This window comes from Bufo bufo, chromosome 3, assembly GCF_905171765.1.
Source record: "Bufo bufo chromosome 3, aBufBuf1.1, whole genome shotgun sequence".
Taxonomy (NCBI): Eukaryota; Metazoa; Chordata; class Amphibia; order Anura; family Bufonidae; genus Bufo; species Bufo bufo.
Genome location: NC_053391.1, coordinates 7,712,306 through 7,732,412, shown reverse-complemented (window position 1 = coordinate 7,732,412; position 20,107 = coordinate 7,712,306). Strand labels below are relative to the sequence as shown.

Here is a 20,107-nt window from a genome sequence, read left to right as displayed (position 1 = left end):
ATATATACAGTATACTGTCCTCTGTAGTATATGTACAGTATACTGTCCTCTGTAGTATATATACAGTATACTGTCCTCTGTAGTATATATACAGTATACTGTCCTCTGTAGTATATATATACAGTATACTGTCCTCTGTAGTATATATATATACAGTTTACTGTCCTCTGTAGTATATATATACAGTATACTGTCCTCTGTAGTATATATACAGTATACTATCCTCTGTAGTATATATATACAGTATACTGCCCTCTGTAGTATATATACAGTATACTGTCCTCTGTAGTATATATACAGTATACTGTCCTCTGTAGTATATATACAGTATACTGTCCTCTGTAGTATATATATACAGTATACTGTCCTCTGTAGTATATATACAGTATACTGTCCTCTGTAGTATATATACAGTATACTGTCCTCTGTAGTGTATATATACAGTATACTGTCCTCTGTAGTTTATATACAGTATACTGTCCTCTGTAGTATATATACAGTATACTGTCCTCTGTAGTATATATACAGTATACTGCCCTCTGTAGTTTATATACAGTATACTGTCCTCTGTAGTTATATACAGTATACTGTCCTCTGTAGTATATATACAGTATACTGTCCTCTGTAGTATATATATATATACAGTATACTGTCCTCTGTAGTATATATATACAGTATACTGTCCTCTGTAGTATATATATACAGTATACTGTCCTCTGTAGTTTATATACAGTATACTGTCCTCTGTAGTATATATACAGTATACTGTCCTCTGTAGTATATATACAGTATACTGCCCTCTGTAGTTTATATACAGTATACTGTCCTCTGTAGTGTATATACAGTATACTGTCCTCTGTAGTATATATAAAGTATACTGTCCTCTGTAGTGTATATACAGTATACTGTCCTCTGTAGTATATACACAGTATACTGTCCTCTGTAGTTATATACAGTATACTGTCCTCTGTAGTATATATACAGTATACTGTCCTCTGTAGTATATATACAGTATACTATCCTCTGTAGTTTATATACAGTATACTGTCCTCTGTAGTTATATACAGTATACTGTCCTCTGTAGTGTATATACAGTATACTGTCCTCTGTAGTATATATACAGTATACTGTCCTCTGTAGTGTATATACAGTATACTGTCCTCTGTAGTGTATATACAGTATACTGTCCTCTGTAGTTTATATACAGTATACTGTCCTCTGTAGTATATATACAGTATACTGTCCTCTGTAGTATATATACAGTATACTGCCCTCTGTAGTGTATATATACAGTATACTGTCCTCTGTAGTATATATATACAGTATACTGTCCTCTGTAGTTATATACAGTATACTGTCCTCTGTAGTATATATACAGTATACTGTCCTCTGTAGTGTATATACAGTATACTGTCCTCTGTAGTATATACACACAGCATACTGTCCTCTATAGTATATATATACAGTTACTGTCCTCTGTAGTGTATGTATATATGTATATATATACACAGTATACTGTCCTCTGTAGTATATATACAGTATACTGTCCTCTATAGTATATATATACACAGTGTACTGTCCTCTTTAGTATATATATATACAGTATACTGTCCTCTGTAGTTTATATATATATATACAGTATACTGTCCTCTGTAGTGTATATACAGTATACTGTCCTCTGTAGTTATATACAGTATACTGTCCTCTGTAGTATATATATATATATATATATATATACATAAATTATACTGTTGTCTGTAGTATATATACAGTATACTGTCCTTTGTAGTATATATATACAGTATACTGTCCTCTGTAGTATATATATATACAGTATACTGTCTTCTGTAGTATATATACAGTATACTGTCCTCTGTAGTGTACATACAGTATACTGTCCTCTGTAGTATATATACAGTAAACTGTCCTTTGTAGTAGATAAAGTATACTGTCCTCTGTAGTATATATACAGTATACTGTCCTCTAGTATATATATACAGTATACTGTCCTCTGTAGTATGTGTATATATATATATATATATATATATATACAGTATACTGTCCTCTGTAGTATATATACAGTATTCTGTCCTCTAGTATATATATACAGTATACTGTCCTCTGTAGTACATATATATACAGTATACTGTCCTCTGTAGTATATATATACAGTATACTGTCCTCTGTAGTATATATACAGTATACTGTCCTCTGTAGTATATATACAGTAAACTGTCCTTTGTAGTATATATATACAGTATACTGTCCTCTGTAGTATATATACAGTATACTGTCCTCTGTAGTATATATATATATACAGTATACTGTCCTCTGTAGTATATATGCAGTATACTGTCCTTTGTAGTATATATATACAGTATACTGTCCTCTGTAGTATATATACAGTATACTGTCCTCTGTAGTATATATACAGTACACTGTCCTCTGTAGTATATATATACAGTATACTGTCCTCTGTAGTATATATACAGTATACTGTCCTCTGTAGTGTGTATATATATACAGTATACTGTCCTCTGTAGTATATATACAGTATACTGTCCTCTGTAGTATATATACAGTATACTGTCCTTTGTAGTATATATATACAGTATACTGTCCTCTGTAGTATATATGCAGTATACTGTCCTTTGTAGTATATATATACAGTATACTGTCCTCTGTAGTATATATACAGTATACTGTCCTCTGTAGTATATATACAGTACACTGTCCTCTGTAGTATATATATACAGTATACTGTCCTCTGTAGTATATATACAGTATACTGTCCTCTGTAGTGTGTATATATATACAGTATACTGTCCTCTGTAGTATATATACAGTATACTGTCCTCTGTAGTATATATACAGTATACTGTCCTCTGTAGTATATATATACAGTATACTGTCCTCTGTAGTATATATACAGTATACTGTCCTCTGTAGTATATATACAGTATACTGTCCTCTGTAGTATATATATACAGTATACTGTCCTCTGTAGTATATATACAGTATACTGTCCTCTGTAGTATATATATACAGTATACTGTCTTCTGTAGTATATATATAGTATACTGTCCTCTGTAGTATATATACAGTATACTGTCCTCTGTAGTATATATACAGTATACTGTCCTCTGTAGTATATATACAGTATACTGTCCTCTGTAGTGTATATACAGTATACTGTCCTCTGTAGTATATATATACACAGTATACTGTCCTCTGTAGTATATATATACAGTACACTGTCCTCTGTAGTATATATATACAGTATACTGTCCTCTGTAGTATATATACAGTATACTGTCCTCTGTAGTATATATACAGTATACTGTCCTCTGTAGTATATATATACAGTATACTGTCCTCTGTAGTATATATACAGTATACTGTCCTCTGTAGTATATATACAGTATACTGTCCTCTGTAGTGTATATACAGTATACTGTCCTCTGTAGTATATATATACACAGTATACTGTCCTCTGTAGTATATATATACAGTACACTGTCCTCTGCAGTATATATATACAGTATACTGTCCTCTGTAGTATATATACAGTATACTGTCCTCTGTAGTATATATACAGTATACTGTCCTCTGTAGTATATATATACAGTATACTGTCCTCTGTAGTATATATACAGTATACTGTCCTCTGTAGTATATATATACAGTATACTGTCCTCTGTAGTATATATACAGTATACTGTCCTCTGTAGTATATATATACAGTATACTGTCCTCTGTAGTATATATACAGTATACTGTCCTCTGTAGTATATATACAGTATACTGTCCTCTGTAGTGTATATACAGTATACTGTCCTCTGTAGTATATATATACACAGTATACTGTCCTCTGTAGTATATATATACAGTACACTGTCCTCTGTAGTATATATACAGTATACTGTCCTCTGTAGTATATATACAGTATACTGTCCTCTGTAGTGTGTATATACAGTATACTGTCCTCTGCAGTATATATATACAGTATACTGTCCTCTGTAGTATATATATACAGTATACTGTCCTCTGTAGTATATATACAGTATACTGTCCTCTGTAGTATATATATACAGTATACTGTCCTCTGTAGTATATATACAGTATACTGTCCTCTGTAGTATATATATACACAGTATACTGTCCTCTGTAGTATATATATACAGTACACTGTCCTCTGTAGTATATATACAGTATACTGTCCTCTGTAGTATATATACAGTATACTGTCCTCTGTAGTGTATATACAGTATACTGTCCTCTGTAGTATATATATACACAGTATACTGTCCTCTGTAGTATATATATACAGTACACTGTCCTCTGCAGTATATATATACAGTATACTGTCCTCTGTAGTATATATACAGTATACTGTCCTCTGTAGTATATATACAGTATACTGTCCTCTGTAGTATATATACAGTATACTGTCCTCTTCCGAGTTAATTACTTTACACAGTTTAGTGTCATCTGCAAAATTGATACTTTACTATGCAAGCCTTCTACAAGATCATTAATAAATATATTGTAGAGAATAGGGCCCAATACTGACCCCTGAGGTACCCCACTAGTGACAGTGACCCCTCCAGTACTGACCCCTGAGGTACCCCACTAGTGACAGTGACCCCTCCAGTACTGACCCCTGAGGTACCCCACTAGTGACAGTGACCCCTCCAGTACTGACCCCTGAGGTACCCCACTAGTGACAGTGACCCCTCCAGTACTGACCCCTGAGGTACTCCACTAGTGACAGTGATCCCTCCAATACTGACCCCTGAGGTACCCCACTAGTGACAGTGACCCCTCCAGTACTGACCCCTGAGGTACCCCACTAGTGACAGTGACCCCTCCAGTACTGACTCCTGAGGTACCCCACTAGTGACAGTGACCCAATCTGAGTGTGTACCGTTAATAACCACCCTCTGTTTTCTATCATTGAGTCAGTTACTTACCCACACACAGACGTTTTCTCCCAGTCCGAGCATTCTCATTTTATATACTAACCTTTTATGTGGTACAGTGTCAGATGCTTTGGAGAAGTCCAGATATACGACATCCATTGACTCGCCGCGGTCAAGTCTAGAACAAACTGATTAAATTAGTTTGACATGACCGTTATCTGCTTATTTTCATTGAGGTACTCCAAGATAGCATCTCTTAGGGTACTTTCACACTTGTGTTGTGAGGATCCGGCAGGCAGTTCCGTCGCCGGAACTGTCTGCCGGATCTGGAAATCCATATGCAAACAGATATCATTTATAGACGGATGCGGATCTGTCTGAGAAATGCATTGAAATTCCGGATCTGTCTCCGATGTCATCCGGAAAAAGAGTATTTTTTCCCATTTTTAAAGGTCTGCGCATGCGCAGATTGGGAAACCGGATCCGGTTTTCCAGAACACTTGGTACCAGATTCCGCATTAATACATTTCAATGGGAATTAATGCCGGATCCGGCATTCCAGCAAGTGTTCCGGAATTTTATCTAGAGAAAATACCGCAGCATGCTGCAGTATTTTCTCCGGCCAAATACCGTAAAGCGGACTGAACTGAAGACATCCTGATGCATACTGAACGGATTGCTTTCCATTCAAAAAGCATTAGGATAAAACTGAAGCGTTTTTTTCCGGTATTGAGCCCCTGTGACGGAATTCAATACCGGAAAAGAATAACGCTAGTGTGAAAGTAGCCTTAGAAAACCTTCAAACAGTTTACCCACGACAGATGTTAAACTTACCGGCCTATAGTTTCCAGGCTCTGTTTTTGGACCCTTTTTGAATATTGGCACCACATTTGCCATGCGCCAATCCTGTGGGACATTCTGCATGTCATCTGACAGTTTATTTTTCTCAGTGAATAAAGTGGAGAAAGAAATATTTAACCGCTTTGCTTTCTCCTCGTCGCTCTCTGCGACTCCCCCCTCATTACTCTTTAAAGGGCCGACACCTTCAGATTTATACTTTTTACCATTTATATAATTGAAGAACATTTTAGGGTTAGTTTTACTCTCTTTGGCAATTAATCTCTCGGTCTCTAGTTTGGCCACTTTTATTAGTTTTTTACATATTCTATATTTTTTCCTTATAGTTTTTCAGTGCTTCCTCGCTACCCTCCTGTTTTAGTGATTTAAATGCTTTCTTTTTGTCATTTATTGCTTTCTTTACCGTTCTGTTTATCCACATAGTTTTTTTCTTGTTCCTTAACCTTTATTCCCATAAGGCTCACAATTAGATTTCAGGATGCTTTTAAAAATATCCTATTTTGTGGCTGTATTTTTATTTTTGAGGACTTTGTCCCAGTTAGTTTGGCCTATGGCCTCTCTTAGTTGGCTAAATCTAGCTTTTTTGAAGTTTGTTATTTTTGTTCCTCCCTGTAGAAACCCTCTTTTGAATGACAATTGGAAGGTTATTACTTTATGGTCACTATTTCCCAGGTGTCCCCCGACCTGCACATCGGTTGTTCTGTGAGGTCTATTGGTTAATACTAAGACCAGTATGGCCGTCCCTCTAGTCGGGTCCTGAACCAGTTGGGAGAGGTAATGTCACGATCAGTGTGGGGGGGGGGGACTCCACACTGAACACAGGAGGGAAGGGGAACAGTAACTGGGCCTGGAAACTAGGGAAGAAACAGGACACCTCCTAGACAACCCTAATCCGGGCCCTAACTATCTATCAATATGAATAGACCCTGGAGGTAGGAATATTCATATGCAGGATACCTAGGCCTTTATATTCCTATAAGGCCCTAGAAAAGGTTAGGATCAGAGACAACCCATTCCTCCCCAGATGGATGAATGGAAGTCTCTGTCTCAGGCCCAGATACAACAGGGAATATAACAAATACAAACAAACGCAACACTTAACTTCTGTAGAGATGGAAGAACAGGAATACCAGAGACAAACTCACACCAGCTCAGCCAAACCCAAATGAAGCTATCTACTGCATAGTCAGAAGGGTGGGGTCATTAACCCTATCAACACTGAATTAAGAGAAATCAAGGAGGCTGTTAGATTCCTCCTCGCTCAGCCAATCTCCTTGATTTCCTGACATCAGTCACCTGAGGGACCGTGACAGGTAATTGTCTTTGGTTATTGCCAAGTTTCAGTTTCCCAGTCTTTATCTGGGTAGTTGAAGTCCCTCATAATAATGACCTCATTATGATTTGCCGCCGCGTCTATTTAGTTTAGAAGTAGATTTTCTGTGGACTCATTCATGTCCCTCACTTATATCTTCTCAGACTGTGGGCTTTAGACAGGACTTTACCTAAAGTAGAACCCCTTCCCCTCTCCGGTTTTGGTGATCCTTTATAAACAGACTGTAACCCTGTACGTTAACCACCCAGTCATAGCTATCATCCAACCATGTCTCAGTTATTCCCACTGTCATAGCTATCATCCAGCCGTGTCTCAGTTATTCCCACTGTCATAGCTATCATCCAGCCGTGTCTCAGTTATTCCCACTGTCATAGCTATCATCCAGCCATGTCTCAGTTATTCCCACTGTCATAGTTCTCCTCACACATCACTAATTCCAGTTCCCCAGTTTTATTAGTCAGGCTTCTGGCATTAGTATACAAACCCCTCCTTCCTGCACCAGTTCTTGAGCCACTTGTTCCCCTCCCTAATCTCCCGCTGCCTTTCTTGTGTGGCTCGTGGTACAGGCAGTATTTTGGAAAACACTACCTTTGAGGTCCTTGCCCTAAGCTTTTGACCTAAATCCCTAAAATAATTATTAAGGAAGCTCCACCTACCTCTAACTTTGGTGTGGATGTTATACACTGTGGTAATGATTAGATTGCATGGCTAGAGGCTGGATGTTATACACTTGTGGTAATGGTAGACTGCATGGCTAGAGGATGGATGTTATCCACTGTGGTAATGGTAGAATAAATGGCTAGAGGCTGGATGTTATACACTGTGGTAATGATTAGACTGCATGGCTAGAGGCTGGATGTTATACACTGTGGTAATGGTAGACTGCATGGCTAGAGGCTGGATGTTATACACCTGTGGTAATGGTAGACTGCATTGCTAGAGGCTGGATGTTATACACCTGTGGTAATGGTAGACAGCATGGCTAGAGGCCGGATGTTATACACCTGTGGTAATGGTAGACTGCACGGCTAGAGGCTGGATGTTATACACTGTGGTAATGGTAGACTGCATGGCTAGAGGCTGGATGTTATACACCTGTGGTTATGGCAGACTGCATGGCTAGAGGCTGGTTGTTATACACTGTGGTAATGGTAGACTGCATGGCTAGAGGCTGGTTGTTATACACTGTGGTAATGGTAGACTGCATGGCTAGAGGCTGAATGTTATACACTGTGGTAATGGTAGACTGCATGGCTAGAGGCTGGATGTTATACACTGTGGTAATGGTAGAACAAATGGCTAGAGGCTGGATGTTATACACTGTGGTAATGGTAGACTGCATGGCTAGAGGCTGGATGTTATACACTGTGGTAATGGTAGAATAAATGGCTAGAGGCTGGATGTTATACACCTGTGGTAACGGCAGACTGCATGGCTAGAGGCTGGATGTTATACACTGTGGTAATGGTAGACTGCACGGCTAGAGGCTGGATGTGATACACGGTGGTAATGGTAGAATAAATGGCTAGAGGCTGGATGTTATACACTGTGGTAATGGTAGACTGCACGGCTAGAGGCTGGATGTTATACACTGTGGTAATGGTAGACTGCACGGCTAGAGGCTGGATGTGATACACGGTGGTAATGGTAGAATAAATGGCTAGAGGCTGGATGTTATACACCTGTGGTAATGGCAGGCTGCATGGCTAGAGGCTTGATGTTATACCCCTGTATTTAAAGTGTTATATGTCTAGATACCATTTGCTACATCTGTAACTCAGTCCTACAAGACATAATTGATGGTCAGACATTTCTGCCACAGAACATGAACATGCATCAATCCAGGTCCTTTTTAAAAAAAAAAGTATCATTGTGAAAGTACAGTCTGGGGACACAGCACCAACTGCACAGCAAAGGGGGGTAAAGGGGAAGGAAAAAAGCAAAAGGAAAAATAGGGATGAATGGTTATAACGGACAGGTGACGCTTTGTATCCCTAGGTTCCTGGTTTACACCATATAAATAAGAGTTGGGTGCACTGGGATTGGCGACGATACAGACAGTAAGTGAAAAGATATAATCGCATCGCTCCTGCCACCAATATCCAGGACCAGTTACTCCTGCTCCATTTATTTAGGTCATTTGGGTTTAGGACCCAGTTATTCTGCACATTGGTCGTGTGATACCAAGACTCAAAAGCGTGATAGTTACTGCTGATTTTTGGGGTCTCTGGTTGCAATCACTTTGTGATTTCTTTGAAACAATGGTAGGGGCAAGCCAGGTGGGCATTCGTCAGGGTATTGAGATACAGGACTAGTTCTGGCCACAGTTCCTAGCTCCACCACATGGTAAACACCTGTAGTAGTGGCAGATAAGATGTCCGTGGTGTCCAGTGGTCCCGCCAGACGGAGGACTGTCTGCTCACCGGAGAGAGACCTCAGATTGTTAATATCTCTAGAAAAGATGGAGTCATTCATACAGTGATATCTCGTAGACACTCAGTGACCCAGAGGACATGTACAAGGTGTTTAAAGGGGTTGTCTCCCCTGGAACATTGGTGGGATATTGATAGGTTATGCCACCAATGTCAGATAGTTGTGCGTCCATTTATCTATCTCTAGAGTGCGCCCGGTTATTTTCGGAAGTCCCATATAAATGAATGAAGAGTGCACCGCAAAAGCGTGGCCCCTGCTCTATTCACTTCTGTGGAACTGTGAATGTCCCGGGGCTGCACACGATCGGTGCGCTCTCCTGCTCTTCGGGAAAGTTGTGGGTCCCAGAGGTGGGACCTGCAGTTATCTGACATGGGTGGCATATCCTAGGTCAGGTTGATTAACGAGACGCCTCTTCTGCTGTGGATGGGGATATAACTATCTCTTTCCCTGGTGCATGTGCTAATTTTCAGGATTCAGGAGTTTTTGCATGCGCCAAGGACAGGAATAGTTCTGGCCCCATCCATTAACCAGACTGGAAACCTGGTAAAGGACTTGACTGCAGTGAGTGCTGGATTATGAGAAGAGGAGCGTTATGTCACCAGCTTCGAGACAGTAACTATATCACAGGCAAGATATCAGTCATTAAGGTGGGCATGAAGGACCTACTGGGTCCTGGAAAACCTCTTTTAGGGTTTATGAGGATGAGATATTCTTCTAATTTTCTCCCCATTCGCCTCAGCCTCCATCATGACAAGACATTAGGTCTCTACCAAAGAACAGAATCTTGTATAGTTTCTGGTCTCTTGAGGGGCTGTTTGATTAGCTCTGTGTCCTGGCTGGGGATGCAGCAGCTCTCTCTGCCCCTCTCACAGCAGGAAGTCTCTGACCATCTCACAGCAGGAAGTCTCTGACCATCTCATAGCAGGAAGTCTCTGACCATCTCACAGCAGGAAGTCTCTGACCATCTCACAGCAGGAAGTCTCTGACCATCTCAAGCATCATTGTCCTAATGAATGTTCATATAACCTTGCTATATACCATCTATAGGACCTCGTGACAGGCAAGTATCTGCCCATGTAGAAGGACCCATAAGCTGAGGAAACGCCTTCACCTCTGGATGGTGTGACATTTACCAGGGAGTTTAATTGGCGGTGACTCAGGGTGGAATTACGGGGAGGGTCTGATGTCACCTTGCAGCCCAGGTCACTCTTTTTTGAGATTAGATTAGATGTCTGATCTCCATGTTCTCCTCTGGGCACAGAGCAAATGCAAAACGATTACTCATAGTTACTGGCAATGGACCTAATGGCCCCGGAGCTTTGAGGCTCCCATAGATGCTGACATTATTGAAGTCAGACAGGAATTCGGGAAACGATCAATGCTATATATAATTAGGTGGTTGTTTGGAGCCTAATGATGGCACAGACTTCATCCAGAAAGTAAAGTGTAGATTGTATTATATGGGTGGAGGAGGTTGGATGAACAAGTGCATATACAATGCATATAAATCCTCCCATAGAAGTGAGCGGCAGGATTCTGGTCCTCTCTGGATTACGCCATTAACTCTTTCCTTCCAGCATAGTGGAGGCAACAGAGTAGCCCCTTGTGTAATGTAAATGATCTACAGCACAGGGGTCATGGAGAAACATATAACCTCAACAAACTCCTCTTATAGCACACAGGTCACGTAACTTCCAGGTATTCGGTCAGTTTACCATAATCTGCAGGTCCGTGCCTAAGGCCTAAGGCACTGAGAAAGCAAGAGGTGGAATTTTCTCTCTAGACAGAGTTACATTTCTTTATTCTGTGATTTCCCGTCTTCCAGTACATTATTATCTATCGATATAAATAGTGGTTGCATTGCCTGTACTATACTCCAGAGCTGCACTCACTATTCTGCTGGTGCAGTCACTGTGTACATACATTACTTATCCTGTACTGATCCTGAGTTACATCCTGTATTATACTCCAGAGCTGCACTCACTATTCTGCTGGTGCAGTCACTGTGTACATACATTACTTATCCTGTACTGATCCTCAGTTACATCCTGTATTATACTCCAGAGCTGCACTCACTATTCTGCTGGTGCAGTCACTGTGTACATACATTACTTATCCTGTACTGATCCTGAGTTATGTCCTGTATTATACTCCAGAGCTGCACTCACTATTCTGCTGGTGCAGTCACTGTGTACATACATTACTTATCCTGTACTGATCTTGAGTTACATCCTGTATAATATTCCAGAGCTGCACTCACTATTCTGCTGGTGCAGTCACTGTGTACATACATTACTTATCCTGCACTGATCCTGAGTTACATCCTGTATTATACTCCAGAGCTGCACTCACTATTCTGCTGGTGCAGTCACTGTGTACATACATTACTTATCCTGTACTGATCCTGAGTTACATCCTGTATTATACTCCAGAGCTGCACTCACTATTCTGCTGGTGCAGTCACTGTGTACATACATTACTTATCCTGTACTGATCCTGAGTTACATCATGTATTATACTCCAGAGCTGCACTCACTATTCTGCTGGTGCAGTCACTGTGTACATACATTACTTATCCTGTACTTATCCTGAGTTACATCCTGTATTATACTCCAGAGCTGCACTCACTATTCTTCTGGTGCAGTCACTGTGTACATACATTACTTATCCTGTACTGATCCTGAGTTACATCCTGTATTATACTCCAGAGCTGCACGCACTATTCTGCTGGTGCAGTCACTGTGTACATACATTACTTATCCTGTACTGATCCTGAGTTACATTCTGTATTATACTCCAGAGCTGCACTCACTATTCTGCTGGTGCAGTCACTGTGTACATACATTACTGATCCTGTATTGATCCTGAGTTACATCCTGTAATCTACTCCAGAGCTGCACTCACTATTCTGCTGGTGCAGTCACTGTGTACATACATTTCTTATCCTGTAATGATCCTGAGTTACATCCTGTATTATGCTCCAGAGCTGCACTCAGTATTCTGCTGGTGCAGTCACTGTGTACATACATTACTTATCCTGTACTGATCCTGAGTTACATCCTGTATTATACTCCAGAGCTGCACTCACTATTCTGCTGGTGCAGTCACTGTGTACATACATTTCTGATCCTGTACGAATCCTGAGTTACATCCTGTATTATACTCCAGAGCTGCACTCACTATTCTGCTGGTGCACTCACTGTGTACATACATTACTTATCTTGTACTGATCCTGAGTTACATCCTGTATTATACTCCAGAGCTGCACTCACTATTCTGCTGGTGGAGTCACTGTGTACATACATTACATTACTTATCCTGTACTGATCCTGAGTTACATCATGTATTATACTCCAGAGCTGCACTCACTATTCTGCTAGTGCAGTCACTGTGTACATACATAACTTATCCTGTACTGATCCTGAGTTACATCCTGTATTATACTCCAGAGCTGCACTCACTATTCTGCTGGTGCAATCACTGTGTACATACATTACATTACTTATCCTGTACTGATCCTGAGTTACATCATGTATTATACTCCAGAGCTGCACTCACTATTCTGCTGGTGCAGTCACTGTGTACATACATAACTTATCCTGTACTGATCCTGAGTTACATCCTGTATTATACTCCAGAGCTGCACTCCCTATTCTGCTGGTGCAGTCACTGTGTACATACATTACTTATCCTGTACTGATCCTGAGTTATATCCTGTATAATACTCCAGAGCTGCACTCACTATTCTGCTGGTGGAGTCACTATGTACATACATTACATTACTTATTCTGAGTTACATCCTGTATAATACTCCAGAGCTGCACTCACTATTCTGCTGGTGCATTCACTGTGTAGATACATTACTTATCCTGTACTGATCCTGAGTTACATCCTGTATTATACTCCAGAGCTGCACTCACTATTCTGCTGGTGCATTCACTGTGTAGATACATTACTTATCCTGTACTGATTCTGAGTTATATCCTGTATAATACTCCAGAGCTGCACCCACTATTCTGCTGGTGGAGTCACTGTGTAGATACATTACTTATCCTGTACTGATCCTGAGTTACATCCTGTATTATACTCCAGAGCTGCACTCACTATTCTGCTGGTGCAGTCACTGTGTACATACATTACTTATCCTGTACTGATTCTGAGTTATATCCTGTATAATACTCCAGAGCTGCACTCACTATTCTGCTGGTGCCGTCACTGTGTTCATACATTACTTATCCTGTACTGATCCTGAGTTACATCCTGTATTATACTCCAGAGCTGCACTCACTATTCTGCTGGTGCACTCACTGTGTACATACATTACTTATCTTGTACTGATCCTGAGTTACATCCTGTATTATACTCCAGAGCTGCACTCACTATTCTGCTGGTGGAGTCACTGTGTACATACATTACATTACTTATCCTGTACTGATCCTGAGTTACATCATGTATTATACTCCAGAGCTGCACTCACTATTCTGCTAGTGCAGTCACTGTGTACATACATAACTTATCCTGTACTGATCCTGAGTTACATCCTGTATTATACTCCAGAGCTGCACTCACTATTCTGCTGGTGCAATCACTGTGTACATACATTACATTACTTATCCTGTACTGATCCTGAGTTACATCATGTATTATACTCCAGAGCTGCACTCACTATTCTGCTGGTGCAGTCACTGTGTACATACATAACTTATCCTGTACTGATCCTGAGTTACATCCTGTATTATACTCCAGAGCTGCACTCCCTATTCTGCTGGTGCAGTCACTGTGTACATACATTACTTATCCTGTACTGATCCTGAGTTATATCCTGTATAATACTCCAGAGCTGCACTCACTATTCTGCTGGTGGAGTCACTATGTACATACATTACATTACTTATTCTGAGTTACATCCTGTATAATACTCCAGAGCTGCACTCACTATTCTGCTGGTGCATTCACTGTGTAGATACATTACTTATCCTGTACTGATCCTGAGTTACATCCTGTATTATACTCCAGAGCTGCACTCACTATTCTGCTGGTGCAGTCACTGTGTACATACATAACTTATCCTGTACTGATCCTGAGTTACATCCTGTATTATACTCCAGAGCTGCACTCACTATTCTGCTGGTGCAGTCACTGTGTACATACATTACTTATCCTGTACTGATCCTGAGTTACATCCTGTATTATACTCCAGAGCTGCACTCACTATTCTGCTGGTGCAGTCACTGTGTACATACATTACTTATCCTGTACTGATCCTGAGTTACATCCTGCATTATACTCCAGAGCTGCACTCACTATTCTGCTGGTGCAGTCACTGTGTACATACATTACTTATCCTGTACTGATCCTGGGTTACACCCTGTATTATTCTCCAGAGCTGCACTCACTGTTCTGCTGGTCACAGTGTACATACATTACATGTATATACTATACTAAGGACTGTCTCTCCTAGTTATATTACGGGTTGAGGGCTATGTACTCTGCTCACCACTTCTCGGTGCTATATGTTCTGTACTAAATATATTAATTTTTACATTTTTAATTTTTTAAGGGCAATGGCTTTCACATGACAAGACGTTGAGGTTCCCTACAGACTGCAATGGCGAAAACCACAGTGGAGAGATCACCAGTACAGCAACAGCCTCCCCTCCACTTCTGCCACTGTAGAAATGAGGCCGTGGGCCTCCACCAACCATAGCAGGGACAGTAGTTATCAGCTTTCACAGCCTCTGCCTGACATTGTGCTTCATGCCACACGTTCTCCTCATCCTTCTTCTGATCCCAGACACCAGAAAGGAGAAGGATGAATCACTACATCTGCTGCCTGCTGCTGCTGAGCTTTGTGCTGGACACGTCCACCTACGGACCGAACACCAGAGCCCAGAAGAAGGGAGACATCATCCTTGGTGGCCTCTTCCCCATTCATTTTGGAGTCAATTCTAAAGATGAGATCTTGGAGTCAAGACCAGAATCCCTCGAATGTACCAGGTAAGGGATGTGGATTCTCAGGGTCATGGTGAGCAGCGGATGCTGGCAGGGGTGAAGCTGAAGGCTCATGGCCCTGAAGCAAGAGTTCAGCAAAAGTAATTGTGCTAAACTGATAGTGTGTAAAGGTGCCCCCGACACTAATAGTGCTCCCCAAAAGTCCGACCAATCAAAATAATTATATCCCAGAGTGCATAGTGTTAACAGTGCCCCCAATAGTAATAATGTCCCCATTGTGCCTATACTAGTAATCATGTTCTCCATAGCGCCCCAGTACTAATACTTCTCGTTATAATGTGCGCCAGTACAAAAAATACCTTCTTATATTGTGAGCCAGTACAAAAATTACCCCTTACATACCCCCTCACCTTTCAGATCAGACCCCCATCTCAGACCTCAAATTAGACCCCATATCAGATCCTCAGATCAGACCCCATATCAGATCCTCAGATCAGACCTTGTATGAGATCCTCAGATCAGACCCCATATCAGATCCTCAGATCAGACCCCATATCAGATACTCAGATCAGACCCCATATCAGATACTCAGATCAGACCCCATATCAGATCCTCAGATCAGACCTTGTATGAAATCCTCAGATCAGACTCCCATATCAGATCCTCAGATCAGACCTTGTATGAGATCCTCAGATCAGACCCCATATCAGATCCTCAGATCAGACTCCCATATCAGATCCTCAGATGAGATCCCCTTTAGACCATCATGTAGACCCCCCAATATCAGACCCCCTTTCGACCTCTATGTCAGACCCCCATATTATACCTGAGATCAGACCCCCATTAGACCTCCGTGTCAGATTCCTGCATCCTCCCTCAGATCAAGACTGCATGTCAGACTCTGCCCCCCATCTCAGACCACAGCTCAGATCCCTATTAGACCTCCATGTTAGACCCCCCCCATATCAGACCTCCATCAAACCTACATATCAGACCCCCATATCAGACCTTTAGATCAGACCCTAGTATCAGACCCCCATCAGACCTCCATGTCAGACCCCCAATAGACCTTAAAATAAATAATTCACTTACCTCTCCTGCTCTGCTGCTCCTCTTCAGGTGCGGCGTCCTCTGCTGCAGTTTCTCTACCTGGTCCTCTCCGGGCCCGCGTTGCACACAGTCGGGACAGTGCAGCGCAGCCCAGAGAAAAACAGGGAGAAGGGGTGAGTACCGGCAGTACTCTCACCGCTCTCCCCGCCACCTACAGACTAGTGAGCGCTCCCATAATGGAAACGCTAGGTAGACGCACTTCAGTAATTGGCAGTGCTCCACTGGCTAGGGGCCCGGTTGCATTTGCAACCACTGCAACCCCTTTAGCTACACCACTAGATGCTGGTTATATCCTTACAGTTGTCAGATATGGATTGGTTTTCAGGCACCAACCACATAGACAGACTTAATTTTAACCACTTGTGGACTACAGGATGACTTCAGACATCCAGTGAGTCCATATGTGAAACTGATGCGGATGTACATGTTACTTTCTACAAGGACGTTTCCAAATGTCCTTGCTGAGTTTGCAGCTGCACACTAATCTTGCAGTGGCAGGAGCGGGGAGCCGGTTGTAGGGATCATTGTGAGATAAGAGTGGGACATCGGCGCAGGTACTGTGTTGCCGGCTAGGAAATTGTTAAAAAGGGTCACTAAGTGAGGGGTTAGTTCGGTCTTGAAAGTCTTATAGTATTTATATGAAAAGCCGTCAGGTCCTGGGGATTTACCTTCAGGCAATTGGTCTACTATTTCCCCTATCTCTTCAGGAGTGACCGGACCATTAAGGATGGAGAGATCGGAGGCTGTCAGGGTAGGAAGGTGACAGGAGGCTAGGTACGACTGGAGTGTACTGGAGTCCCTCATCGGAGGGGAGGTCGGAGGGTAGATTGTACAGGGCAGTGTAGAAGGTCGAAGTCATAGTGAATCCTTCCATCTGCCCCCTTAATAGCACTCGGACTCGCTTGGGGAGTGCAGTTCCTGAGTTGTCTGGCCAGTAGCGTGTGGGGTTTGTTCCCCCAGGCATAGTAATGCTGTCGTGTGTAAAGCAATAGCTTGTTGACACGACCTAAAGCTAGACTCTTTAGTTGAGCTCTAGTGTCGACAATTCGTCTGAGTGTGGAGCGTGAGGGACAAGAAGCCATCTTGCCCTCTAGGGTTCGCAGGCGGGAGGTAAGAGTCTTGACCAGGGCAACCAAGTCCCTCTTTAGTCTAGAGCTTATCCCAATACAATGACCCCTCATGACCGCCTTATGGGCCTCCCACAGAGGACGAACATCTCCCACTGACCCCTCATTCAAAGCAAAGTAGGACTTCAAATGTTCGCGATTTCCTCCCTAGTAATGGGCTGCTTCAAAAGGGAGTCATTAAGTCTCCAGTGGCATTGGCGGACATGACCCGATCCACTACTAATGTCGATCATTAATGGGGCGTGATCGGACCAGGTGATTTGGCCCATATCCGCCCCCTCCAATAACCATAGGGTCGAGATTGTACCAAAAAAATTGTTGATACGGGTGTGGGATCCGTGTGGGGCAGAGTCAAAGGAGAAGGATCTGTCAGTTGGGTGGGAGAGACGCCAGAGGTCATACAGGGAATACTTTCGCACTAATTTACGAAAGTCCCTAGCCAAGCGCTGCTGTGTCGCGTGCACCGGCCTACCTGGTAGAGCTAAGCGATCCATGGATTCAGAAAAAACGGCATTAAAGTCCCCGCCCAGAAGTACCAAAGGCTCCGGAGAGTCCGCTCCTTCAACAAAAACCTTGCTGAAAATTCCGCCGAGAAAGCGGATCTGCCAAGTATTTGGGGCAAAAATGTTACATAAAGTGATGGGTTTATCTGCTAAGTTACCGCAGAGAATAATATAACGCCCCTGGGGGTCCAGCGTTTAAGATTCAACTCTGAGGGGATATCAAGATGGCGACCCCCGCCTTCCTACGGCAATGAGTAGCCGAGTAAGCAATAGGGTACAAGTGAGAGGCAAAAGGAGGCACCGCCATCAAAGTGTCTGCTTTAAGGGATTTCAGTTCCAAAAGCAAGAGCTTCCTCTTGGCATTGGAGTTGAGCCCCTTGACATTGAGAGTTACGCACTTCACCATGAGGATATGTGATGGTATATATTATATGCAAGATACAGCTCACCAGAATATTCTGCGGTGTCGCACTAATGGAGGAACGGGTCACGGGTTAAATTGAGGTGTACGATCCCCACAGACAAGGGAGTTCAGGCACCTATAATAGGAGAAAAATGGAAGAGACAAGAAGGAGGGGGAAGGAGACAGGACAAGACAACACAAAATCAGACAAATAAGTAACAGTAAATAACTATTCCCAGGGAGGGAGTCGCTGCCAGTGTTCCCTCTAAGCTGCGCGGGTGGGCGGCCGCGCAGCAATTATTGTGGCCCCGCTCACAATTTTATAACGCCCGCTCACTCAGCTGTGCCGGCCCCCAGCTGATTCCCCTGTCTGTTTTGCAGGCTGACGCCGCCCGCCGCACGGTCAGTTCATTTACAATACCTGACTGTGAGCTGCCGGTGGGCGGTGGCTAGTATTCAAATAGGGGGGCGGAGTCCCGGACCCGGTGGAGGCAGAGAGGGAGTGCGTGCTGTGCGGCGCAGGCTATGTTGACGTCATGTCACGTCGCATCTGATCTGAGTACCCTGCGCGCCTGGCCGTCTGCTAGCTGGTGAGGTGAGGGCATATAAAAAAAGAAGTATGTACCCCCCCTGTCCCACAGTGCTACGAATCCTCTGTTGTCCCCTGTATTACCCTGATACCCCTCAGTTATATAATATATCTGAGGGGTATCAGGGTAAATTATACAGGGGGTAATATAACTAGGGGTATCAGGGTACATGAGGGGTAATATAACTGAGGAGGGCTAGACTACTATCAGACATTATACAGGGGTAATATAACTTATCTTACCCCTCACCCCTGTATTATGTCCCTGATAGCCCTCCTCACTTATATTACCCCTGTATAATGTACCCTGATAGATACCCCTTAGTTATATTACCCCTGTATAATGTACCCTGATAGATACCCCTTAGTTATATTACCCCTGTATAATGTACCCTGATAGATACCCCTTAGTTATATTACCCCTGTATAATGTACCCTGATAGATACCCCTTAGTTATATTACCCCTGTATAATGTACCCTGATACCCCTCAGATATATTATATAACTGAGGGGTATCAGGTTAAATTATACAGGGCGGGGTAATATAACTAAGGGGTATCAGTGTACATTATTATACAGGGGTAATATAACTAAGGGGTATCAGTGTACATTATTATACAGGGGTAATATAACTAAGGGGTATCAGGGGACATTATTATACAGGGGTAATATAACTAAGGGGTATCAGGGGACATTATTATACAGGGGTAATATAACTAAGGGGTATCAGTGTACATTATTATACAGGGGTAATATAACTAAGGGGTATCAGGGGACATTATTATACAGGGGTAATATAACTAAGGGGTATCAGGGGACATTATACAGAGGTAATATAACTTATATTACCCCTGTATAATGTACCCTGATACCCCT

The 20,107-nt window shown here is 42.1% G+C and overlaps 1 protein-coding gene across 1 annotated transcript in view; it reads left to right on the top strand.

Annotated features, from left to right (window-relative positions):
* Window positions 1-20,107, top strand: part of CASR (calcium sensing receptor) — a 178,502-nt gene that overhangs the window by 95,934 nt on the left and 62,461 nt on the right. The window contains exon 3 of the mRNA XM_040422857.1: window positions 15,107-15,543. Within this exon, the coding sequence (XP_040278791.1) occupies window positions 15,359-15,543 (185 nt within the window). The 5' untranslated portion in view covers window positions 15,107-15,358. The remainder of the gene's footprint in view (window positions 1-15,106; window positions 15,544-20,107) is intronic.